This window comes from Procambarus clarkii, chromosome 16 (genome assembly GCF_040958095.1).
Source record: "Procambarus clarkii isolate CNS0578487 chromosome 16, FALCON_Pclarkii_2.0, whole genome shotgun sequence".
NCBI lineage: Eukaryota > Metazoa > Arthropoda > Malacostraca > Decapoda > Cambaridae > Procambarus > Procambarus clarkii.
This window is the reverse complement of record NC_091165.1, coordinates 39,402,173-39,428,805: the sequence shown is the minus strand read 5'-3', so window position 1 is coordinate 39,428,805 and position 26,633 is coordinate 39,402,173. Positions and strand designations below refer to the sequence as shown.

At 45.7% G+C, this 26,633-nt stretch overlaps 1 protein-coding gene across 1 annotated transcript; it reads left to right on the top strand.

Moving 5' to 3' along the window:
* Positions 1 to 3,855: 3,855 nt before the first annotated feature.
* LOC123760209 (zonadhesin-like) lies at positions 3,856 to 8,519 on the top strand. Its single transcript, XM_069325661.1, has 3 exons — positions 3,856 to 3,970; positions 7,521 to 8,470; positions 8,508 to 8,519. Exons 1-3 carry the CDS (start codon positions 3,856 to 3,858, stop codon positions 8,517 to 8,519), a joined length of 1,077 nt encoding a protein of 358 aa, XP_069181762.1.
* Positions 8,520 to 26,633: the final 18,114 nt, after the last annotated feature.

Sequence of the window (26,633 nt, the reverse complement as noted above, 5' to 3'; positions counted from 1 at the left end):
TTCTTTTCACTGTCGATGGTAATTGAAAAATCAATTCTCCAAAATTCACTTTTATTTCTAGTCTAACGCGACACTTGAACGCGTTTCGTAATAACTTATTACATTTTCAAAGACTTTAGTTTACACACACACAACTATAACCTGCAAACACTAAACAGAGTTTAAACAGCTGTCATTTTATACCTGCATTTGGGTGAGGTGATATGTTACAACAGTTTTGGATGAGGCGAAAACAAACTTTCAACACAAGACAGAACACGAAACAATGGGTATAATATTGGGTAAGTTAAAGGGAATATTTATATTTCTATTTATTTATATTTATATTTTCCCATATTTCTTGATGCTTCTATATTGGTCCGGAGTCTTGAAGTGGGTAGAATATAGTTGTGCATTAATTGGCTGTTGATTGCTGGTGTCGACTTCTTAATGTGTAGTGCCTTGCAGATATCAAGCCATCATCTATCGACGGTTTCCGTGTTTTTTGTTAAGAATTCTCTGGTGATGTTCTGGTTGCGGGAAGAGATTATATGTTCCTTAATGGAGCCCTGTTGCTTATGCATCGTTAATCGCCTGGAAAGAGATGTTGTTGTCGTCTTGCCTATATACTGAGTTCTTTGAGGCTTACAGTCCCCAAGTGGGCATTTGAAGGCATAGACGACATTGGTCTCTTTTAAAGCGTTCTGCTTTGTGTCTGGAGAGTTTCTCATGAGTAGATTGGCCGTTTTCTTGATTTTATAGTAAATTATATTTATATAATTATAAATTATATAAATAAATTATTTATAGTAAATTATTTTATAGTAGATTTTATATATAAATTATAAAAATGTTAGTTGTCTCTTCAGAGGTTGCATGGCGTTTCACCTTCCTTCTTATGATGTCTTCAACGAAACCATTGGAGAAGCCGTTGTTGACTACGACCTGCCTTACCCTACAGAGTTCTTCGTCGACTTGCTTCCATCCTGAGCTGTGGCTGAGAGCACGGTCGACATAAGCGTTAACAACACTCCTCTTGTACCTGTCTGGGCAGTCACTGTTGGCATTGAGGCACATTCCTATGTTTGTTTCCTTAGTGTAGACTGCAGTGTGGAAACCTCCGCTCCTTTCCATGACTGTTACATCTAGAAAGGGCAGCTTCCCATCCTTCTCCATCTTGTAAGTGAAACGCAACACAGAATTCCGCTCAAATGCCTCCTTCAGCTGCTGCAGATGTCTGACATCAGGTACCTGTGTAAAAATGTCGTCAACATACCTGCAGTATATGGCCGGTTTCAAGTTCATGTAGACTAAGACCTTTCGTTCGATGGTACCCATGTAGAAGTTTGCAAACAGGACACCTAGGGGAGAACCCATGGCGACCCCATCTACTTGCTTATACATGTGCCCATCCGGGTTCAAGAAGGGTGCAGGGTTGCCAGATCCAAATTGCTAAATGTAGCGAGCTGAGGGTCTAAAAGTAGCGAATTTGTAATAAGAGTAGCCCAATTTTTTTTGTAGTGACTGATACAGGTTTCAAAGTAATCTATTTTGATATATACATTAAACGATTTTAATTGTTTTATTAATATTATCTCTGCATATATATATATATATATATATATATATATATATATATATATATATATATATATATATATATATATATATATATATATATATATATATACATATATATATATACATATATATATATAATATATATATATATATATATATATATATATATATATATATATATATATATATATATATATATATATTTAACCAATATGATAATAGGATAACTTACCAATATTTACTGTTTGAAGCATAATGGGTGTGGAGTCCTTCCACGTCTTTACAGTTGAAGATTACCAAGATCTTGATCTGCATCCACAACCTCGTTCTTGTATACTGCAAACTCATATTTAAGCATTGACATGAGTGGTTCAAATGATGAGCAACAAGTTACATTTTCTTCAAGATATGTTTTGATTCTCAAGATTGATGTCAAAAGCTCCAGTCCCATTCGATTTATCAGTTTAGTTTTCACAGATGTTACTCTCGAAAATATCCGTTCAACCAGGGCAGTACTGATTGGCAAGCTGTATATTTTCAAAGCAAACTCAGCGAGGTCAATCAGTATGGGATCGCCAGCAGTGTTTTTGACAGTTATTGTCTTGGTCTAAAATGACCATTCAGATGTCGAAATTTGTCTCTTACAAATGGTTACTATTACTTACTATTCAATGGTTAACGGTAGGCGCCACTGACTTTTAATTTCACTAAGCTTAGATTGGTCAGCTAATACTAACGGAAGTTCCGAAAATGGTGGCCATGTAAGCTAAGGCATATGACAGGTAACAGATTTTTCACCTTTTTTTTAAGTTTGAACATTACTTAGAATACGAGAAAGAAACTATTTGCAAGCTTTCATTAAAAAATTATCGCATCTTTCTTGAATATTTTGAAACTTTTCCTGGGTTATAAAATTGTTTTGTCTGTTAGTGGCCCGAAGTGTTGAATATTCGTAACCAAAGTCAACTTTCTCCAGCGGCAGATACATAGAATTGTAGTCCAAATTAACATTAAGCTTTGCATGATGAGGACGAACGGTTCTTCTGAGTATTCCAAGAGTGAAGTTTCCTAAGACAGTGTGAAGGCTATACTGATCTACTTCATCTTTTTGATAAAGTAAATTCATCCTTTCTAAACCATTTAGGATTGGTTTGAGACATGTGAAATATAGCTTATTGGAGGGATCAGCGTACTACATTGAAAATAGTAGCCTTGCAACATATTTATCACAAGAGGAAAAAGCTATTTGGTAATGAGTTGTTAGAGAACCCCACTGATCTAACAGCCGCTTTACACTACCGCTCCTTGCCAACCATCGTCTTCCTGACAAAGGTATTAACTGTAAGGGATCTTTCCAATCATTTATCAATCTGTAAATTTCTAGATAACTTTCTCCCCTTAATGAAGATCTGTGGAACCAGGTGTAGCTTTTGTGATGAAGTATTATTAACAATTAAGGTTGGGAAATCTATTGCCCCTGGGGAGGATTACCTTGCCTTGCGGTTACTTTTTCTTTCAAAGGTTCCGAGGATCAACGTCCCCAGGGGCCGGTCTCTGACCAGGGCTCCTGCGGTAAGTGGTCAAGTCCATCAGGCTGTTGGACGCGGCTGTGATTTGTACACATTATATTATTAAAGCATAAATAATCATTATTGAGTTTCTTAATATTAATAGCCCAAAGTAGCCCAACTTGTTTTAAACTAGCCCAAAAAGTCGCAAGTAGCGAAATTAAAAATTTGGGAGCGTGGGGCTCTCAAAAGTAGCCCAATTCGCTACTTGTAGCCCAATCTGGCAACCCTGGAAGGGTGCCTCTGTAGTACAAGCTTGGAGTAGTTTCCTTAGAATGTTTTCTGGTATGTCAAGAGGAGTACAGGCCGGATCACGATACATCCTGTCTGCTATCATCCCGATTGTTTCATCCACAGGTACGTTGGTAAACAGTGATTCTACGTCCAACGAGGCTCTTATCCCTGTGGCCCGTGTTCCCTGCAGTAAGTCAACAAATTCCTTTGGAGACTTCAGGCTGAAGGCGCAAGGGACATACGGAGTCAGCAAGCCGTTGAGTCACTTCGCCTGTCTGTACGTGGGTGTGGGTATCTGGCTGATGATTGCCGAAGTGGGTTTCCAGGCTTGTGTGTCTTGACATTTCCATACGCATACCCAGGTTTGTATTCCCCAATAATCTTTGGCAGGTGGAGTCCGGATTTCTGGGCGTTCACAGTTTCGATCAATTTGTTGACCAGGTCACCACCAAGGACACCTTACAAGCAGAACTTATTGCAGAGGGAGGAAAGAATGTCCCCAGAGCTCAAAGTGGCAGCTAAGAGCCTTCGTGACAACAAGGAGATGTGTCATGAAGGCTTGGCGACTTGTCACCTCTCTTCGTCAGGAGAGGTGACAAGTCACCAATGTACGTCATTCTTAAAAAAAGACGATTATCTGGCGAAAACGAACCTCATACTCTCTGACTAAACTAAATTCCAAAGGGTAACGAAGGACACTACAGCTGAATTGAAAGCAAAGGTCAACAAATTGATCGAAACTGTGAACGCCCAGAAATCCGGACTCCACCTGCCAAAGATTATGAAATGAAAAACAATTAAAAAATAAACTATGCACACGAAATGAATGGTATGGTAAACAACACAGCTCAATTCCAATGCAATGTCACACACAATAATTAAATGAAAATGGAAATAAATCAAAATCTATGAAAATTAAATTTATCAATGAAATCGGAAACATTGAAATGGAATCGTAACATATTTAGTATAGTGTGTGTTGCTCTTATGTGCAACAGATGGCACTGTTTAAAAAAAAAGCATGTTTTTACCTGTCACAGGTGTGGCATCTATATAGTAGGTATATAAAAAGACGCGAGCATTCGAATGGAACGTTTGTCAAAATTTTAAAGCAATTGGTGAAGAACTTTCGGAGATTACAGCATGTGTTGCTCTTACGTCCAACAGATGGAGCTGCTTTTCAAAAAAGCATGTTTTTTCCTGTCACAGGTGAGGCATGTATATAGTAGGCATATAAAAAACACGCACTTATTCAAATGCAACTTTGTGTCAAAATTTTAAAGCAATTGGTAAAGAGGTTTCGAAGATTTCCCTCACATGAAAAACACAGATTTTCAAAGAAAACATGTTTTTTCCCATCACAGACGTGACATCTATATAGTATGTAAATAAAAACCTGCTCGGATGCAAGTGGAATGTTGTGTAAAAATTTCAAAGTACCCGCCACGCATTGCAGTGGCTCAGTCTGGGTAAGTGGTAAAGAAAGAAAAGAGAAAGCGCACTTTTCTAAAATGTTTAATTTTTCAATGCTTGCAGGTATACAATACTTTTTTGTTGTTCCATTGTCTGTGGAGATATAGAGATTGTCTGGTTTGCCGACTCTAGAACACGCAAAATATAACTGTCCATGTGAGAAGCAATCCGTGTCTAGATATAAACTGAACAATTCTAAAGATTGGCCACGAGCTTTGTTGATGGTGATTACAAACGCCAATCGAATTGGAAATTACAATTTTTTATATTGAAATGGCATATCTGTTGGAATCATAGGAATGCGACGAATGAGGACATCTTCACCTTTGAAAGATCCTGTCAAGATTGTTGCTTCTACGACGTCGCTGATTAATTTTTTTTACTGCAAGCCGCGTGGTCTTGCGAAGTTTTGGCTGGATGATATTTCGGAACATGATAATTGGCACACCAGTTTTCAATTGCCGTACGTATGATGGTATCCCTGGTAGATCGAATGAATTCAAAAATTCTGTTGGATAATTATCCACTTCATCTGCTTCCTCAACAGTGTTGATGGACTTGTATGTGACTGCCTCGCTTTGAATGTTAGACATATTGTTAAGTTCGTGTGCCGGATGCTTTGGAAATGTTGCACGTGGGAGTTTCAATGAATTTCATGTTCAGTGGCAATTTCAAAGCCGAGGTGGCAGTTCTTCCACCTGGTAGCAATGTCCCAGCTATTCCGGACATTGCAAGAGCTTAGGCTATGCCATTTTGGGATCGAAATGCTGCCAGAATCAATCTAATTAGGAAGGTTTTACCAGTTCTTCCTGGCGCATCTAAGAAGATTTCTCCAAGCCCGTTATTGACAGTTTGAATTATTTGATTGTAAATGCCTTTTCGCTCAAGCGTTAGATGAGGAATATTTGATTGCACATACGACAACAGATCACCCGTGTTGTAACTTTGTTCACGACGCAATTCTACATCGAACGAAGCAGCAGCAGATCGATTCGGTGATGGCATTTCCAATTGATTGAGAACTTTGTTCGCTATTTCTAAGCACAAATCTTCACTCATTATGAACGCTTCGATGTAGATTTCTGCTGTAAAATCCATGTTCACATTTGAATTTTCCTTGCGTATTCGATGGACAATATCTTCAGCCATGTGCGATTTATATTTCTCCCATAACTGTGTTGGAGATGAAGGAGAGTCGGTGGTCAATATGATTGCAAACAACGTACGAATTTGATTTGGATGTGACGCGTCATTAATGCATACATCCCAGTGTCTGTCGTTCTCCAATGAATTCAGAGCTTGACATGCACTACGGATAGTGGCATGTGGATAGTGGATAGTGGCAAAAAATACTAACGAAATATTTCAATTTAAACGTAGATCAATCGACACAGTCAATTTCACCTCCAACTGCACTGAAAAATAAGAAGGACAGGTAAGAAAACAAAATGAAAAAAGAAACAGATAAACTATACTCGCCAAATGAACACTATGGTAAACAATGCACCTCAGTTCCACTGTTATGTCATAAAATAATTAAATCAAAATGAAAATGAATCAAAATCTATGAAAAATCAATTTATCAATGCAACCGGAAACATTGAAATGAAATCATAACGTATTTTGAATAGCGTGTGTGTTTCTCTTACGTGCAACAGAGGGCGCTGTTTTTCAAAAAAAATTATGTTTTTACCTGTCACAGGTGTGGCATCTAAATAGTAGGTATATAAAAACATGCACGTATTCGAATGCAACGTTGTGTCAAAATTTCAAAGCAATCGGTAAAGAGGTTTCGAAGATTTCCCTCACATGAAAAACACATGAAAAAACACAGTTTAAAAAAAAACATGTTTTTCCTCTCACAGACGTGACATCTAAATAGTATGTATATAAAAACCCGCTCGGATGCGAATTGAACGTTGTGTGAAAATTTCAAAGCAATCGGTGAAGAACTTTCGGAGATTAGCGATTTCGAACAAACGAACATTTCCATTTTTATTTATATAGACTAGCTGTACCCGGCCACGCGTTGCTGTGGCTCAGCGACCTTCCCTGTCCTCAAGTCCTCCCACCATTCACCACTCCATCATCCCCTCCATGTCCCACTCGCTTGTCCCCTTGTCCTCCCGGCGATTCCTCATTTCCCCATCCCCTCGTCCCCACTATCCCAAACTCTCCCGTCCCCTCGTCCCCACCATCCCAAACTCTCCCGTCCCCTCGTCCCCACTATCCCAAACTCTCCCGTCCCCTCGTCCTTCCCCACCATTACCCCCTCCCTTGTCCCCTCGTCCTCCCCACCATCTCTCACTTCCGCCCCCTCGTCCTCCCCACCATTCCCCATTCCCTCATCCGATGCCTTCCCAAATGGTCTGATGTTCCCATCAGAAAATTAGGAACATCAGGTGATCTGATGTTCCCATCACTGAACTATAAGAAAAACAGTTAAAAAATGAAATAAAAATATGAAAAAAAAAAAAATAAACTATACTCACGAAATGAATAGTAAACAACACAGCTCAATTCCAACACAATTCACACAAAATAATCAAGGGTGTGTGTGGTACCCCAGGGCACTAGGGGTGTGTGGTACCCCAGGGCACTAGGGGTGTGTGGTACCCCAGGGCACTAGGGGTGTGTGGTACCCAAGACCAGTACTGGGGTACCTGGTTACATCACCCACCCCAGGCCCTGGGTACCGCACCACTAGCCCTGTGTACCGCACCACTGGCCCTCTGTACCGCACCACTGGCCCTGTGTACCGCACCACTGGCCCTGTGTACCGCACCACTGGCCCTGTGTACCGCACCACTGACCCTGTGTACCGCACCACTGGCCCTGTGTACCGCACCACTGGCCCTGTGTACCGCACCACTGGCCCTGTGTACCGCACCACTGGCCCTGTGTACCGCACCACTGGCCCTGTGTACCGCACCACTGGCCCTGTGTACCGCACCACTGGCCCTGTGTACCGCACCACTGGCCCTGTGTACCGCACAACTGGCCCTGTGTACCGCACAACTGGCCCTGTGTACCGCACCACTGGCTCTGTGTACCGCACAACTGGCCCTGTGTACCGCACCACTGGCCCTGTGTACCGCACCGCTGGCCCTGTGTACCGCACCGCTGGCCCTGTGTACCGCACCACTGGCCCTGTGTACCGCACCACTGGCCCTGTGTACCGCACAACTGGCCCTGTGTACCGCACAACTGGCCCTGTGTACCGCACCACTGGCTCTGTGTACCGCACAACTGGCCCTGTGTACCGCACCACTGGCCCTGTGTACCGCACCACTGGCCCTGTGTACCGCACCACTGGCCCTGTGTACCGCACCACTGGCCCTGTGTACCGCACCACTGGCCCTGTGTACCGCACCACTGGCCCTGTGTACCGCACAACTGGCCCTGTGTACCGCACAACTGGCCCTGTGTACCGCACAACTGGCCCTGTGTACCGCACCACTGGCCCTGTGTACCGCACCACTGGCCCTGTGTACCGCACCACTGGCCCTGTGTACCGCACCACTGGCCCTGTGTACCGCACCACTGGCCCTGTGTACCGCACCACTGGCCCTGTGTACCGCACCACTGGCCCTGTGTACCGCACCACTGGCCCTGTGTACCGCACCACTGGCCCTGTGTACCGCACCACTGGCACTGTGTACACAATCACAGTTGCGATTGTAAAATCACAGAATAGTACAATTGCAGATGGAACCACAATACTCAAACGCGTCTTCACTCGACCCGTTCAAGGTGGTGTGTACTGCCGGTGAGAAGTCCGGAGGAGACGTCGACCAACTCTGTCTGGCCTTGTAGGGCGACAGGACGGGAGAAGCGACGGTATCTGGGTACCGAGGCTCGACGGTATCTGGGTACCGAGGCTCGACGGTATCTGGGTACCGAGGCTCGACGGTATCTGGGTACCGAGGCTCGACGGTATCTGGGTACCGAGGCTCGACGGTACTTGGGTAATGAGGCTCCACGGTACTTGGGTAATGAGGCTCGACGGTACTTGGGTAATGAGGCTCCACGGTACTTGGGTATCGAGGCTTGACCGGAGACTCGGCTTGAGGCTCGCTGGTAGGCTCTACTGGAGCCACGACGGGAGGCTCGACGGTAAATTTGGCGGTAGTTTTGACGGTAGTTTTGGCGGCAGGTTCATCGGTAGGTTTGACTGGAGACATGTCGGAAGTTTTGACCGGGGGCTTGGCCCGAGGCCTGGCCCGAGGCCTGGCCCGAGGCTTGACCGGTGTTTTTTCCGGAGTCTTTTTGGGTGACTTTTCGGGTGACTTTTCGGGTGACTTTTCCGGAGACTTTTCGGGTGACTTTTCCGGAGACTTTTCGGGTGACTTTTCGGGAGAGTTGTCGGGAGAGTTGGCCATCCGCGCCCTTAAGCACCTGCGCTCAGAGTGGAGACCTTGCCTGGCGAACTCTTCAACCATACGAGGGAACACCCAGCGACACGCCGCCACAAGACTGGGCCACTGGACTATCTGTACCATCACGAAGGCCGCGGCGGAGACGACGAAAATCCGTAGAACTTCCAGCCGTGTTCTCATGTGGGCCTTCAGCAGCGCCTCCTGCAGGAGGATTACCCGCTTCCTGTGCTGAATAACCCGCACGATGGAGCCGAAGATGGGGAGCCAGGTCCACACATTGCGGGTACCGCAGCCACGGATGGCCAGGTCCTCCATGGTGATGTAGTTATAGTAACAGGAGCTGAGGTAGTCGATGTAGAGGAGCGAGGCTAACAGGCACACTACCTGTGCCACCTTGGCCCACTTGATCCTCCTGCCGGTCTCTCCAGCCTCCTGCACGACCTGCTTCCTGACGTACGACAGACCCAGGAAGGTCTGGTCCAGCGGCTCAGACTCCAGGTCCCTGGTCTGGTCCAGCGGCTCAGACTCCAGGACCCTGGGCACAGCCTGGCGGTCCTGCCATGCGCGGTAGTGGCAGTAGACAGCCCTTGAGAGCTTTACAAGATACCTTACGAGTGATACAATATTAAGCATTATAATGTTAAGAAATAAAGTTTTCTATTTATCCCTTATAATTAGTAAGCCTATTATACCAAGCATGTTGTATAGTGGAAATAGGATGTCAACAGTGTTGCCGGGCACCGGCGTTGCCATAAGTCTAGTCCCTCGCGGCGCCCTGACCGCCGGTTATGGCAAGATGTGCAGAATAGACCCAGTGGTGTCTATTCTAGAGGTGCCATAGGCACAATCAGGGAACACTGTTTTAACATCAGACCCAGTAAAGAGGTGCCATAGGCACAATCAGGGAACACTGTTTTAACATCAGACCCAGTAAAGAGGTGCCATTGGCACAATCAGGGAACACTGTTTTAACATCAGACCCAGTAAAGAGGTGCCATAGGCACAATCAGGGAACACTGTTTTAACATCAGACCCAGTAAAGAGATGCCATAGGCACAATCAGGGAACAGTTTTAGCATCAGACCCAGTAAAGAGGTGCCATAGGCACAATCAGGGAACACTGTTTTAACATCAGACCCAGTAAAGAGGTGCCATAGGCACAGTCAGGGAACACTGTTTTAACATCAGACCCAGTAAAGAGGTGCCATAGGCACAATCAGGGAACACTGTTTTATCATTAGACCCAGTAAAGAGGTGCCATTGGCACAATCAGGGAACACTGTTTTAACATCAGACCCAGTAAAGAGGTGCCATAGGTACAATCAGGGAACACTGTGAACATCAGGCACGGTGCCATAGGAACAATCAGGGATATGGCATTCATTTACACCTTGACAAGCATAGATTAATAAAACAATGACATTGAATGATGTAAAACAATGACAGTGAACTTCTTAGACGAAACAGTGATTTCTGAATGACTCACAGTGATTGGTGAGCTCTATGGCGATTGGAAGTTGTCAACAGTGATTGGTGAGCTCTATGGCGATTGGAAGTTGTCAACAGTGATTGGTGAGCTCTATGGCGATTGGAAGTTGTCAACAGTGATTGGTGAGCTCTATGGCGATTGGAAGTTGTCAACAGTGATTGGTGAGCTCTATGGCGATTGGAAGTTGTCAACAGTGATTGGTGAGCTCTATGGCGATTGGAAGTTGTCAACAGTGATTGGTGAGCTCTATGGCGATTGGAAGTTGTCAACAGTGATTGGTGTAACGACATTTTTGGTGCTAATAGTATTAATATATCAGCTGATATATACTTAAATGTCGCACTGCACTGATAGTCTAGAAGACAGTAAACAGTGTAGTTTAGAAACTGTGAAAACTGCAGTGATGACTAAGGTGGCAGAGGGCGCGTCGGTACCTATGGAGAGAGCTGAAGTTGGGAGAAAAGTGTCGAGGTCCAAATGTAATTTAACTCTACGGAGATGGCACCCACGATTATACTACTCTCGGGAATGTTGAAGAAATCAGAGGTTGAAGAAATATATATATTTATATATATATATATATATATATATATATATATATATATATATATATATATATATATATATATATATATATATATATATATACAGCAGTAATTACACCAGGGGGGGGTCAGTGTTGTTCTGACCCCCCCCCCCCTCTCAAACCGAGCGGTGCCCGATCAACCTCCCCCCCCCCCCCCGTCCACTGGCCTCACCCCACCACCCCGCCCACGCTGCGCCTGGGTGTCTCCCACCCACCTATTCACCGCCCACACAGTGCCTGTTGCAGAGATGGGTATGGGGTATACAGAGTATGGGTATACTCCATGCACCCAGGTATGGCACAGGTCACAGCAGGCATTCAGGTTCCTCCCAAAAAGGAAGGGAGACACAAGTACTCATATGAGTGGTGAGTGTGAGGGACAGCTAGCCACCCCTGCTGCCACCACCCGTGTCCACCCCTGCTGCCACCACCCATGTCCACCCTCCCACGCCCGCCGATGTCTCAGCTCGCCCGGGGGATGGAGGGGACTCCACCAACTAACCAGGAACCCCTCAGCCAAGAACACAGTCCTGGGAGCAATGCACCCAGAGGCGCACCCAGAGGATCGGACGAGAAGCGGTGTTCTCAACGTGGTATGGCCGTTGGCGCACCCATAGGACCCAGAGCCTCATAATGTAGGTCCACCCTCACAGTGAGAGTTATTCCCCCACCTGACCATAGTGAGGAGCCAGGGGAGGGACTAGTGCAAGCACCCGTCATTAGATGTGACCGAGGAGGAGATAAGCCACGGATGAGCGTCGAAGAAACTTGGAAGTGAGATGTTGACAGTATGCGACGTCCCGAGTGCAAAAATGACGTCATAGCGGGAGGATGTCGTCTGCAAAGATGTTGAGACTTCGCGTGCTGTGTGAGGGGCTGAGGAGAAGAACGCTCGTCCTCGCTCCAGGAGGAGGAGAATATTGGTGACTTGTGGGGAAGAGTCTGTGAGAATCTTGGAGAGTAACGTGTGAGGACGAATAGTGGCAATGAATAGGGACAAACTGAAATCAGTTGGATGGTAGTGCCCTGAGGACCCATACAGTGTTTGAGCAGGTGAACCGGATTGGCACCTGTGCTGTAACCCTTCACTCTCTAGTCAAGCCTGAAAGGAGCCGATTAGTGGTACTCAAAGTAAGTTTTGTGTGCGACTTGACAGCACAATATTTGGACGTCGTGCGACCAGCATCGCTGCTACAGTATTGTGTGGTAAAAGCATGTTAAACTGTCGTGTGTTGCCTGCTGCAGCATGATCAAGTGCCCAGTGATCTTATATAATATTTAGGAATGTTAACTAGAAAGTTGTGTAGAAATAATGTAGAGGTGACCCACGTGTTACAACAATAGTACAGTAATATTTCACCTGGAACTGTCGTCGTAGGGAGAGGAAGGGCTGGTAGGGTAGGTGGAGCAAGTCTAGGCTCCTCAGGAAGGGTAGGACAGAGGGAGTCAATGCCTCTTAGGGGTCCTATGGGCACATATCCTAAGTGCCAGTGGTGCCGGGCAGGCGTCGTCCGCGTTGGGTTACATGCAGTTCAAATCTGGCCCACTCGGCCTGCGCGGGCTGCCGCGCGGGTAGGCCGTGCGCCGTCGTCGTCCACTAATCAGGGCACAGCCCTGCCTATACTGTAAAATGTCTCCTTGGCGGGCACTTTGAATGTGGTTCCCTCTACACTCCTCCCGTCCCTATAGAACAATGGGTATGTTGGAGGGAAAACGTTTCACTATATACAACATGTCTTTTTTGTAAAAAAGTCTGGTTTCATGAATGGGTCCTATTACAATTATTACCCGTATTATCTTTGCACTGTACACGAACATTACGATTATTACCCGTATTATCTTTGCACTATACACGAACTGTTTCAACATTGCATACACTACACTATTCCCTTTCCTTTTTTCTTTTTTTTTTCTTTTCAGCTTTACTCTTAGGAATTTACTCCGTCCTAACAATATTCCTCGCACCGAAGCGCTGCTCCTTGAATGTGAGTCCTTTGACAGAGCAACCCTCTTCCCACATCTCACCCCCAGGATCCCAAGGGAAAGCAATTGGATCTATGCCTTCCAAGAACTGACCAAATGCTAGTTCATTCTTTATTTTCTTCTGAGCCCTCCTTTCCACATTGTGTCTTAACGGGCCCCACTTCCTGTGAGAATTTTGCTTTGCTTCCTGATCCAGACCTGTTTGTTCAGTAGTGGCATGGTCCCGAATTGCCACTTTTGTCCTGCATTGGATTCCTGAAGGAGCCTCACTTGACGAGTTCTCACTTAGCATAACCAAACTCAGCTGGTTGTATGTGTCTGATGTGCTAATGTCCATGTCCCCCCTGTCAGTGTGAGCCGAGATGTCTTCCACACCTCTAGACAATATCTGGTCAGCATCTTGCTCCGATGCCCCTCCTTGGCCTGTTATGCACTGGGTCGGATTTAGACCGAATGAGCCGACCCGGCAGCGTTTAAAGACGAATTCTGGTCCTTGAATGAAACATGTGGCCTGTTGCCCGAGGTGTCCCCGTGCTGGCGGACTGCTTCCTCATCCCTTTCGGATTCCTCACAGTCCCGAGCAAAATGACCCTCTTTCCCACACCTGTAGCACTGAACAGGTCGCCTAGGGGATGGGCTACGGCGATGCTGTGGTGACATAAGAGCAACTGTAAGGTGCCTCAAACTCTCACACACCTGGTCCAATCTCCCGTTGGTCTCTGAGATACCTGCTACCAAGGTGTCCAACTTCGCCTCCACGCCCCTGGAAGATAAAGGATGCGAGCCCGCACTCGATGGTCGGCAAGTGTTGATTCCAAAACCTGAAGAGCTGGTAGCCGGTGACGTGCCTGGGGAGCTGGGAAGGGCGAGTGTCGAGCGCCGAGAAGCGTCATTACTCCTGGGTGGCCGCTCATACTGGGAGTACCTTCCCACTGCATTCACTCGCACTGCTGGACCTTGGGGCACTCGGTGATGGGAGTCGTATCCTTTGGAACCTGAGGAACCGTGGATCGCTATGGCATTGTGCTGGAAGGTTTGGGCCCGATCGATAGCCTCCTCCATGGAGGAGTTCCTCGCATTGGAAATGTATCCTGCCAGACTCTTATCCTGTAATCCCTGGCCAAATCTCATTACTGCGATTTGTTCCACTTCCCATCGTGGCACATGTTTGTAGGCCCGATGAGCCAAGTGATGGGCCCTATCTGCCCAATCAGCGATATCCTCTTCTGGTTCCTGCTGAGCCTGGTTAAACTTCATCATGGCTACATCCAGAACTTCCCTATCGCCAAATCGCTTGATCATCTTATGCATCATGCGATTATAATCGATCGACGGTTCTCTGTCCAGTAAGTAATTGTAAAAATCACTTGCCTTACCCTTGAGGCACCACCCTAACTGTGTCAATAACGTAGGTCCGCTCCAGTCCTTTTCCGAGGCATAAGACGTGAAACGGCGGTAGAAGGTGGCCCAATCTGACTTCCCGTCATAGTCCAACGCCCGAGGTGGTGTGCGGAAGGTCTCTTTCTGTTGGCGATAACCTGTCCGCCTGCTGCGGGATAGAGAGGCATCCGAATCGGAAGTCAGAGAGCTGTGTGACGAGTGTCGAGCTGTCCGTCTCCTTGATCGAGCCGATCGATGGCGGGAGGGGCTCCCCTGCCGAGTACCTTGCTGGCCACTAGCCCTGGAGTAAGCTGGTGACTGAGGTCGACGTCCACGTTGGCTGCTGCTGGCGGCACCCCTAGAGGAGTGGCGGGTTCCCGTTTCGCTGGACGAGGACGATGAACGACTTCCTGCCCCCTGACCTAAGGGCCCGGGGCCCTGTTGGGACGGGTCCACCTCAAACGATATAGCAGCCATCAACTCGGGTTTGGCCCGAAGGCGGTTGATATCATAAATGTTGTCCTCCGTGATCACGTGGCGATGCCGAAACTTGATAATGCGAGCGGCCAATTTATCTCCTACACCCGGTAGCAGCTGCAGCTCAGCAGCCGAAGCAGAGTTTATCTTGATTAGAGCCATTGTGCTGGTGTCGAAAGTTAAAGCTCTGATATATCGTGCCACACCTGGTAATAAGCCTTAGATCTGGGGCCAGGCACCTCACATGTATACAACAAAAAAAAAAAAAAAACACACAAGACACCAATGGCCACACTTAAGGTTCCAATGTTCAGAGATAGGGATAAATGTTCCACAAGGAAAAATAAGCACTGCACAGTCAATAATGTAAATGATGGGGCCAGGTGGGTTTCAAGCAACATAAAACACTGCACACTTAATTGGTACCTAAATCCCTTGAGGCTTAGACAAAAACTGGGCACTTACTGCACTTGCAAAGCTGGAAAATCTGATATGGCAGGCACTTTGAGGAACTTTGACAAGCAATGTGCTTGATTTTCATAAGCACTGGGCTGAGGGTCCTCAAAAACACTTTTTTCAGGTGAACGTGTGGAACTGTGTGCAGGGCGGATCACCATCCACCTTAAATCTGGTATGAACACAAACTCACTGGCTCACTTAATGTATCTCTTCCCCTTGAGCCGTTACTTCTGTAGAAAGCCTAGAACAGGTTACGTCTAGTTAACAGTAGAGATGAGAAAATAACAGACCTGTAGCAAGCACCCTGCAGAGCTGGGACCGGCGTCGCTGTAGTAAACACACTGGAGACGGATGCGCTCGGGAACGACAGCCTGAAATCCTCCGCGAGCGGATTCGTAAACAATACAGGTCGGGTATGCTCATGAACGGTGGCCCGTATTCCGTGTGAATGGTGGTACTCGTCTCCCCTTCTTCAAAGAACTTGGGGACCGCGGGAATCGGTGCTTGGGGGACAAGACAATAAAATGCAACAAATCCGGAGAAATAATCCGTATAAAACACTGATAACTGGAACTTATGGAGAATCTTGGGGGATTGCACGAGATGTGGAATAAAACATATGCACAAAAAAAACAGGGGTTGAAATATCTTGGGCACCGCTATTGAACAACAAACCGAAGAACATCTATGGTGCAACCAAAGCCAGTAATTCGAGACTGGAACCGTTGAACACTATCTAAGACGTCTTGACTGAAGTCGGCAGAACGATGATGCAGATATCTTGGCGAGGTCCTCTTGATCACCGCGTGGGAACGTTTACTCACTGCCCCAATGTAGAGGTGACCCACGTGTTACAACAATAGTACAGTAATATTTCACCTGGAACTGTCGTCGTAGGGAGAGGAAGGGCTGGTAGGGTAGGTGGAGCAAGTCTAGGCTCCTCAGGAAGGGTAGGACAGAGGGAGTCAATGCCTCTTAGGGGTCCTATGGGCACATATCCTAAGTGCCAGTGGTGCCGGGCAGGCGTCGTCCGCGTTGGGTTACATGCAGTTCAAATCTGGCCCACTCGGCCTGCGCGGGCTGCCGCGCGGGTAGGCCGTGCGCCGTCGTCGTCCACTAATCAGGGCACAGCCCTGCCTATACTGTAAAATGTCTCCTTGGCGGGCACTTTGAATGTGGTTCCCTCTACACTAATGAGAGGATATAAGGAGTTTAAAGTGAATTGACATTACGGAAGCGGGAGCGACACATGCTCCCGCGGTTGGGATCAGTGGGTCACTGAGAGGTAAGCCCCGCAGCGGACGGAGATTTCCGGTGTGGACTCGCCCAGGAAGGGGAGTAACCCCGCGTTGACGACCGGCGAGTGGGTGAGGAATTGTTGGAGGAGTTTTATTTTAATGGTATTTGTGTTTAGATGGGAGATTATTTTGTTATTTTGTGATAATGGAATTACAGGTTCATGTATGGTGGACGCGGTTCATCGTTAGTTGATGTAGCAGCGAATTCCTGAGGAGCGGCAAGAGGACTGCTTGTTTGAGGACCCGGTGATGCATGATTCCCAGGTCACAGGAAGATTAATCACTGTAGAGGAGACTTGTTGATTAACAAGAGAAGTTCATCTTCAAGACGAAATAATGAGGGTTGAGTGGTCGTCGATGTATGTTTGAGAGATGAATAGATACATGTAGTATGTCTGACGCAATGAAAGGTTATAGGGTTCATATTTTTTGGGGAGAAGTATTAATGTACATGTACAAAGTCTAGCCTGTACGGCGCGGTGACTGATGAGCTGTGGGAGGTGAAGAGGAACAAGCACCAGCCCAGGAGAGACAGTCAATAATGTAAAATAAGTCGAATACAATCGACTTGAGAATGGTCCAGGACGGACCGAAACGTCGTCGTCCCTTCACTGTCTAGTGTGTGGTCTGGTCAACATATTTCAGCCCCGTTATTGTGACTCCTCGCCTGCACGATGGACCAGTTCTGAGTCGAATCCCCATTTGTATGACGTTAGGCTCCTTCATATTTACGGTCATTCCCGGGTGACTCTCCAGTGTGCGTGCTCCGCTGGTGCTCCGCTGGTGCTCCGCTGGTGCTCCGCTGGTGCTCCGCTGGTGCTCCGCTGGTGCTCCGCCGGTGCTCCGCTGGTGCTCAGCTGGTGCCCCGCCGGTGCTCCGCTGGTGCTCCGCTGGTGCTCCGCTGGTGCTCCGCCGGTGCTCCGCTGGTGCTCCGCTGGTGCTCCGCTGGTTCTCCACTGGTGCTCCGCTGGTGCTCCACTGGTGCTCCGCTGGTGCTCCACTGGTGCTCCGCTGGTGCTCCGCTGGTGCTCCGCCGGTGCTCCGCTGGTGCTCCGCTGGTGCTCCGCTGGTGCTCCGCCGGTGCTCCGCCGGTGCTCCACTGGTGCTCCGCTGGTGCTCCGCCGGTGCTCCACTGGTGCCCCACTGGTGCTCCGCTGGTGCTCCGCCGGTGCTCCGCTGGTGCTCCGCTGGTGCTCCGCCGGTGCTCCACTGGTGCTCCGCTGGTGCTCTGGTGTTAGTGGTCGTGAAAAAAGTGCATTTTATATTTTGCAGCAGGTTCCTGATGAGGTGAAAGTCCATGATAAATTGGTGACATCTGATAAAATAGGGGGGAAGGGGGGGGGGCTGGCAAATCCCTCTGACAAGTGCTCTAACATCTTGGTTTAATTGAAAGAAGATTTCTCCAATTGTCATATTTGTTTGAGGTTGACTAAAGGAATAAATATTAAATGTATTACGCTTATTATAAATTTATACAATTCGAACCTACAAAGTTCATTCTCAAGTGAGGAGACAGTGTCGATTGATTGATGAAGATTAAGCCACCCAAGAGACCTGAATTCCGCTCAGAAATAGAGCACTTGAGTCTCCGTGGTGTAGTGGTAAGACACTCGCCTGGCGTTCCGCGAGCGCTATGTCATGGGTTCGTATCCTGGCCGGGGAGGATTTACTGGGCGCAATTCCTTAACTGTAGCCTCTGTTTAACGCAACAGTAAAATGTGTACTTGGATGTAACAACGATTCTTCGCGGCAGGGGATCGTATTCCAGGGACCATAGGATTAAGGACTTGCCCGAAACGCTACGCGTACTAGTGGCTCTACAAGAATGTAACAACTCTTGTATATATCTCAAAAAAAAAAAAAAAAAAAAAAAAAAAAAAATTCTGATAGGCATCGTATTTTGAAAACTGCAGGGGGGGGGGATTTGGGCAAAATCTGACCAATCGTTTTCACTAATTTGGATATTTTCGATATCAAAAGTCGTAATTTTAAGCTCTAAATATGTGCAATCACCCTGAATTCCGCTCAGAAATAACGCACATGTCATAATTCCGAGAGGTATCCTATTTTGAAGATTGCAGGGGGATTTGGGCAATCCGTCTTACCTAGAAGCTAAACTTAAATACTTATTTAAGAGCTTTAGGGATTTAGGTTATCCCTCGTGGCTCACTGAAAAAGCACACAGTAAAGCTAAAGGCATTTTTTTACACTAAAATTGAGACGCCCTTGGAATCCTGATAAGAAAATAGTTTTGAAATTGCCTTATAACCCACTTTTAAGTAAACTGACCCGTAAGGTAGCGGATACAAGACATAATATCGTGTACAATTACCCAAATACAATTAGGGAAAGGTTAGTAAGAATAGAATAGAAGAGGACAGTAATCCAGGAGAAGTTGATATATTACCTTGTAGAGGTTGTGAGGAAGTCTATGGGGGGGGGGGGCAACAGGGCGATTACTTGAGATCACAACTGATGAAGATAATGATCGAATGAACTATCAGGAGTAAGCGCCAAGCCATTACGACTATATAGCACTGGGAAGGGGTCAGGATAAGGATTACGGATGGGACGAGGGAAAGGAATGGTGCCCAACCACTTGGACGGTCGGGAATTGAACGCCGACCTGATGAAGATAAGAAAGTGTGTAGAATCATGGCTGGCAACAGTGCTGTAGATAACAATAGTTGGGAAAAGGATTACAATAATGATTTTAGGAAATGTGAAATAATCAATAAAAGTAATATTAGAACTAGAAGGGTAGTTCTTATAAAATTTGTGGTGCTGCTATGGGGGATCTAATATTAAATGGAAGTTGGGGCAGTGGTTAGAATAAAGATGTATCTCTGGCAGTGGAGATCAGTAAGGCCCCCAATTAAAACTATACAAAAGTAAACTTAGTGACTTATTACTGCAATTGTCAGCCTAGAGGTTGATCATCGATCTCCTACACAGGATGAATGGATACTCCTTTAACTAACTTACTTATTTATTAACCCCTTAATAAATAAGGGAAGGAGCAAATGTTTTCCGTTGTTTTGGTGCGTTGGCTACTTTCCCTTCCCCCATTCTGGCTACTTTCCCTTCCCCCATTCTGGCTACTTTCCCTTCCCCCATTCTGGCTACTTTCCCTTCCCCCATTCTGGCTACTTTCCCTTCCCCCATTCTGGCTACTTTCCCTTCCCCCATTCTGGCTACTTTCCCTTCCCCCATTCTGGCTACTTTCCCTTCCCCCATTCCACGGTGCTGGTTAAACTGGCTGGCTTCCCCCCCCCCCATATACATTCACATCAATAACAATAATAATAATTACTTTACCACACTATCTTACGTTAAAAGCCTTGGTCCACATAAGCAGGATACAAGGTTTACACTCACAACAAGCTAGGGTAAAGTACTACTAGTGAAGGGCTAGAATCTTGAGTCAGCTTTGGGTAGGGAGACCACGTGGTTCCACACGTGGTTAGGTGGTTAAGAAGGTGAAGAGGACTCAATCCAGGATAGCCCCCAGTTACAATCCCGCTCCTTTGTCAGGTAAATCCACTACGGGCTCACCATAGCCCGTGCTACTTGCAGCTTTTGTTCAGAGGAGCTGAATCTAAAACAACAACAACAACAACAGATAGCATCTCATCAGACGTTGAGACACAAGTCTGGTCCTCACCACACACTCAGACCTTGACCAAGCAATCAGGAGAGTGCGAAAGACTTGGTGTAAATTCCTTATAAATTTCACAAGTAGACAAATATGTCTTTTTTTTTCCTAAATAATAATAACAATACACACAGAACTCCTAATAACGTGACATATCTTATGAACAAATCCATAGGAGCCGTGATGACGGCTCGAACCTATGTGCTGAAAGTTCCCAGACGCGGGACAGATGTGGCACAGTGGACTAGAGCGCGCCTGGGAACACTCAGAGCTCAGATTCGAACCCTCATCACGGTTCCTGTGGATTTGTTTAAATAATAATAATTACCTTTGAACTGAATAGGGATATTTGCCTTACAATCTGGCCAGTGAGACCGTAATTGCCTGGTCCTCGCGTGAGTAGTAAGCTGTTAAAGTCTTGGCATTATGGCGGGTAAACACCGAGGTATCCTCCGTGTGCGTCGGGGGGTCAGGACTCACTACCCCATCACCGCCAACCATGTGTGTGTCGGGGGTCAGGACTCACTACCCCATCACCGCCAACCATGTGTGTGGCGGGGGTCAGGACTCACTACCCCATCACCGCCAACCATGTGTGTGTCGGGGGTCAGGACTCACTACCCCATCACCGCCAACCATGTGTGTGGCGGGGGTCAGGACTCACTACCCCATCACCGCCAACCATGTGTGTGGCGGGGGTCAGGACTCACTACCCCATCACCGCCAACCATGCGATTTCTTATTGTATTATATTGGGTTAATTTATTTAGTTACTGAATAAAACCTGCCACAGAGTTGGAGTTTGTTATATCTAAATAAATCAAGCGAATCTATGTCATTTCTGAGAGAGTATGATAACTGGTGATTTGGTAACAGTACTGTGATTGTAAACGGGGCCGGTGGCTAAGGTACTGTGACTGTCACCAGTACTGTTGACAACAGTATGTTGGTCTCCATCAACGTCCTGTTGTCGTTACCTTATCATACTGGAGTTGTATGACAAGGTAACGAAAATAAGGCAAAACAGAGGTTAAGAAGACTTTATTTCTAGACTGCCAAAAAGTATTTGATGCAGTACCTTGTCTGAGATTCAGGTACTCGGAACAAAAGTTGCAAGTAGCACGGGCTATGGTGAGCCCGTAGTGGACTTACCTGGCACAGACGCGGGGTTGTTGTTGTTGTTGTTTTAGATTCAGCTACTCAGAACGAAATGTCCATGTAGCACGGGCTATGGTGAGCCCGAAGGAGCGGGGCTGTAACTGTGTTTATATATGCTTGAAGCGAAGAAGCGAAGTGATGCCTATTCAAGATATTCTTAACTCCTTAGCTTACTTGAAGTATATATATACTTCAAGCATATAATATACGGTCATATTTAACAACATATGTTTACAAGAAAGACTGCTACCAAAATATACTAATATATATATATATATATATATATATATATATATATATATATATATATATATATATATATATATATATATATATATATATATATATTATTAAATATGACCGAAAAAGTAAGATTAATAATTCTAACACGAATTTTCTCAATCTTTCGTACATTACGCTTCACTGTTGGAGGTAAATAAAAAATCAATTCTCCAAAATTCATTTTTATTTCTAGTCTGACGCGACACGGGCGCGTTTCGTAAAATTTATTACATTTTCAAAGACTTTAGTTCACAAATACACAACTGATTAGAACTTACGCATCTCCAATTTTATATCTACATTTGAGTGAGGTGGGAGGGGTGATGTGGCATTAACACAAGACAGAACAAGAGGGGATATTAATAGGGTATTAAAAGTATCAACACAAGACAGAACACAAACAATGGGTATTGAATAGAAATGTTTGTAGAAAGCCTATTGGTCCATATTTCTTGATGCTTCTATATTGGAGCGGAGTCTTGAGGTGGGTAGAATATAGTTGTGCAATAATTGGCTGTTGATTGCTGGTGTTGACTTCTTGATGTGTAGTGCCTCGCAAACGTCAAGCCGCCTGCTATCGCTGTATATATCGATGATTTCTGTGTTGTTTACTAAGATTTCTCTGGCGATGGTTTGGTTGTGGGAAGAGATTATATGTTCCTTAATGGAGCCCTGTTGCTTATGCATCGTTAAGCGCCTAGAAAGAGATGTTGTTGTCTTGCCTATATACTGGGTTTTTTTGGAGCTTACAGTCCCCAAGTGGGCATTTGAAGGCATAGACGACGTTAGTCTCTTTTAAAGCGTTCTGTTTTGTGTCTGGAGAGTTTCTCATGAGAAGGCTGGCCGTTTTTCTGGTTTTATAGTAAATCGTCAGTTGTATCCTCTGATTTTTGTCTGTAGGGATAACGTTTCTATTAACAATATCTTTCAGGACCCTTTCCTCCGTTTTATGAGCTGTGGAAAAGAAGTTCCTGTAAAATAGTCTAATAGGGGGTATAGGTGTTGTGTTAGTTGTCTCTTCAGAGGTTGCATGGCTTTTCACATTCCTTCTTATGATGTCTTCGATGAAACCATTGGAGAAGCCGTTATTGACTAGGACCTGCCTTACCCTACAGAGTTCTTCGTCGACTTGCTTCCATTCTGAGCTGTGGCTGAGAGCACGGTCGACATATGCGTTAACAACACTCCTCTTGTACCTGTCAGGGCAGTCGCTGTTGGCATTTAGGCACATTCCTATGTTTGTTTCCTTAGTGTAGACTGCAGTGTGGAAACCTCCGCCCTTTTCCATGACTGTTACATCTAGAAAGGGCAGCTTCCCATCCTTTTCCATCTCGTAAGTGAAACGCAGCACGGAACTCTGCTCAAATGCCTCCTTCAGCTCCTGCAGATGTCTGACATCAGGTACCTGTGTAAAAATGTCGTCAACATACCTGCAGTATATGGCCGGTTTCAAGTTCATGTCGACTAAGACTTTTTGCTCGATGGTACCCATGTAGAAGTTTGCAAACAGGACACCTAGGGGAGAACCCATGGCGACCCCATCTACTTGCTTATACATGTGCCCATCCGGGCTCAAGAAGGGTGCCTCTTTAGTACAAGCTTGGAGTAGTTTCCTCAGAATATTTTCTGGCATGTCAAGAGGAGTACAGGCTGGATCACGATACACTCTGTCGGCTATCATTCCGATTGTCTCGTCCACAGGTACGTTGGTGAACAGCGATTCTACGTCCAACGAGGCTCTTATCCCTGTGGCCCGTGTGCCCCGCAGTAAGTCAACAAAATATATTGACATATTTATATATGTCTACAGGAAAGACTGCTACCAAAATATATATATATATATATATATATATATATATATATATATATATATATATATATATATATATATATATATATATATATATATATATATATATATATATATGTGTGTGTGTGTGTGTATATCACGAAAATAAACACGTGATTAAGAATGTGACAATGTCAGACCACGGAGGAAAAATGAAACAGGAAATTTCCTTAAGTACTTTCGTATATTAAATACATCTTCAGAAGGTCTATATATATATATATATATATATATATATATATATATATATATATATATATATATATATATATATATATATAGAGGGTACCACCTCTGGTGCCAATGTGGGGACCCATAGCCTCGGAGAAGAAAATAAAAAGTATTCAGAGGAGACCTTGTGGTTTCTCACTTTCTTTATATATATATATATATATATATATATATATATATATATATATATATATATATATATATACATATATATATATATATATATATATATATATATATATATATATATATATAAACAAGTGTGTGTGTGTGTGTGTTAAATGACAACACATACATGTATCTGTAAAAGGATTTAATTACCAATCGTTTAGTAACAGAGTCAACACCATGAGAGTCAGCTGACTGCGTTGACAGCGACACCTGACCAATCAACAACGGGCTCCATGTCAACAACGTAACATTTAGGTAATACGAGAAATTAGCTTCCTGTCGACCCCTCGCATTAACTGGCCCATGTAATTAGGGACGTTCAATATATCTGAATCCCTTACCTCTCTTTGTGTTGGGTCGGGGCTGGCGCGGCTTGAGTTGTCTAATTTATCTAATTAACCTGATTAAATCATTTACCTAATCACTCGTAATCGTTGACATTCATTTTGTGGAAAGAAAATTGTGCAGGGAGATAGCACGTCAAGATTGTATGTGTGTGTGTGTGTGTGTGTGTGTGTGTGTGTGTGTGTGTGTGTGTGTGTGTGTGTGTGTGTGTGTGTGTGTGTGTGTGTGTGTGTGAACAAATATTGGCTCTACTACAGATAATGCTCACTCCCACCTTCCCAAACCCTATATGTATATGCTGTCCTATATGTATGTTCCTCAGGAATTAGATTTGGTGTTACGTCCACTCCCAGATCTCTTTCTTGAGTCGTCACAAGTAGAAAGTTTATCTTCATTGTGTACCGATCCCTTTGGTCTCCTATCACCTAATCCCATTTCCATAACTTTACTTTTGCTTGTGTTGAACTCCAGTAGCCATTTCTCCGACCCTCTCTACAGCTTGTTTAAGTCCTCTTGGAGGATCCTACACTCCTCATCTGTCACAACTCTTCTCATCAACTTTGCGTCATCCGCGAACATCGACATTAAGGACTCTACTCCTGTAGACATACAATTTACGTATATTCGGAATAGAACTGGTCCCAGCACCGATCCTTGAGGTACTCCACTCGTTACTGTTCGCCAGTCCGACTTCTCGCCCCTGACTGTTACTCTCTGGCTCCTGCCTGTTAGGTCATTCCTTACCCATGATACTACTTTTCCTCTTCGTCTTCCCATTTTGGCTCACACGTTCCCAGAGCGTGCATCTGGGAATACCCAGCGCATGGGTTCGAATCCTCATCACGGCTCCTGTGGATTTTCTCATTGATAAAATACTATGATGTGATTTCTCTGTGTATTCCGCTTACTTCCGCCTGCCTCTCAAGTTTGAATACCAATCTCCTGTTTATGTTTGTTGTCGATTTAGGAACGACGTCGACCGTAGGATCGGAGGCACCCGCTTCCCGACTTCGATATGGGATGGGATCACTTACAGCTTTTCTCAGACGCCGGACGTGAACAGTATGACTAAGAACATCACGTCTGGTGCTGACGTCACTCTCACCAGCTCCGTCTAAGAGAACGGGAACTGTAAAGCGGTAGACGCGTAATCGATGAATAGCGCACTAAAGCTTCGTACGCGAGCCGCGAGACAGTAAGGCAGTAGAGGCAAGTTAATTATGAGAAGGAGGCGTTCTGCCGTATCCTCCTGGCAGAAGGGAGAATCAACTAGCCGGAGTCTATGACGGTGTGCCACGAGGGAAGGGTGCTCGATCCTAGGGCGGGTGAGGGGTCGGGTCCAAGAATATGGCGCGATGTCGGGCCCACAGACGCGGGTAGGACCCCTCGCGAGGGCCCGCCTGGGACGATACTCGAAGGGCTTGCGTCAGCTTCTCCCCGCAGCACACAGGCCGCCCTGATCTGAGAATACCCAATAGAGGTAGAGGCACAGGTGTGATGGCATGGTTATCGTGCGCTATCCCACCATCTATTCCGGTAATCCCTACACGGGACGGGACTCGTTGTAGAGGCACTGACCACCCTGGGGATCCATCCAACCCGTGCAGTTCCTCGCGTATCTGAAGCACTCGGATGTCGAGAAGAGACGAGGCGAGTCGAAGTGGAGCCCCACGTGTAAGGACAACGGCTGAGAGGACATAACAGAAGAAGATGCAGGACCAACAAGATCGCAAACTGTCGCCTTGCGAGGCTGGAGAGAGCGCGCGGGAGTTTCCACATCTGGCAGTGGCGCAAAATATGCCGCCGCAAGAGTAGGAGGCGGCTGATCCTTCCAGAACCCATCCGAATATACATCAAAATATCCTGAGAATGCAGATGCTCACAGGTCTGAAAACATCACCGGTGTCAGACCCGCTAAATCCTTCTTCCGGCGGTACGCCTGGGAGAAGTCCACGTGTGTGTGTGTGTGTGTGTGTGTGTGTACTCACCTATTTGTGCTTGCGGGGGTTGAGCTTTGGCTCTTTGGTCCCGCCTCTCAACTGTCAATCAACAGGTG

Coding starts and splice junctions, on each gene's coding strand:
- LOC123760209 (XM_069325661.1), top strand. CDS start 3,856: ATGTCCCCAGAGCTCAAAGTGGCAGCTAAGAGCCTTCGTGACAACAAG. Junction 3,971..7,520: donor AGAGGTGACAAGTCACCAAT/GTACGTCATTCT, acceptor CACCCACCCCAG/GCCCTGGGTACCGCACCACT.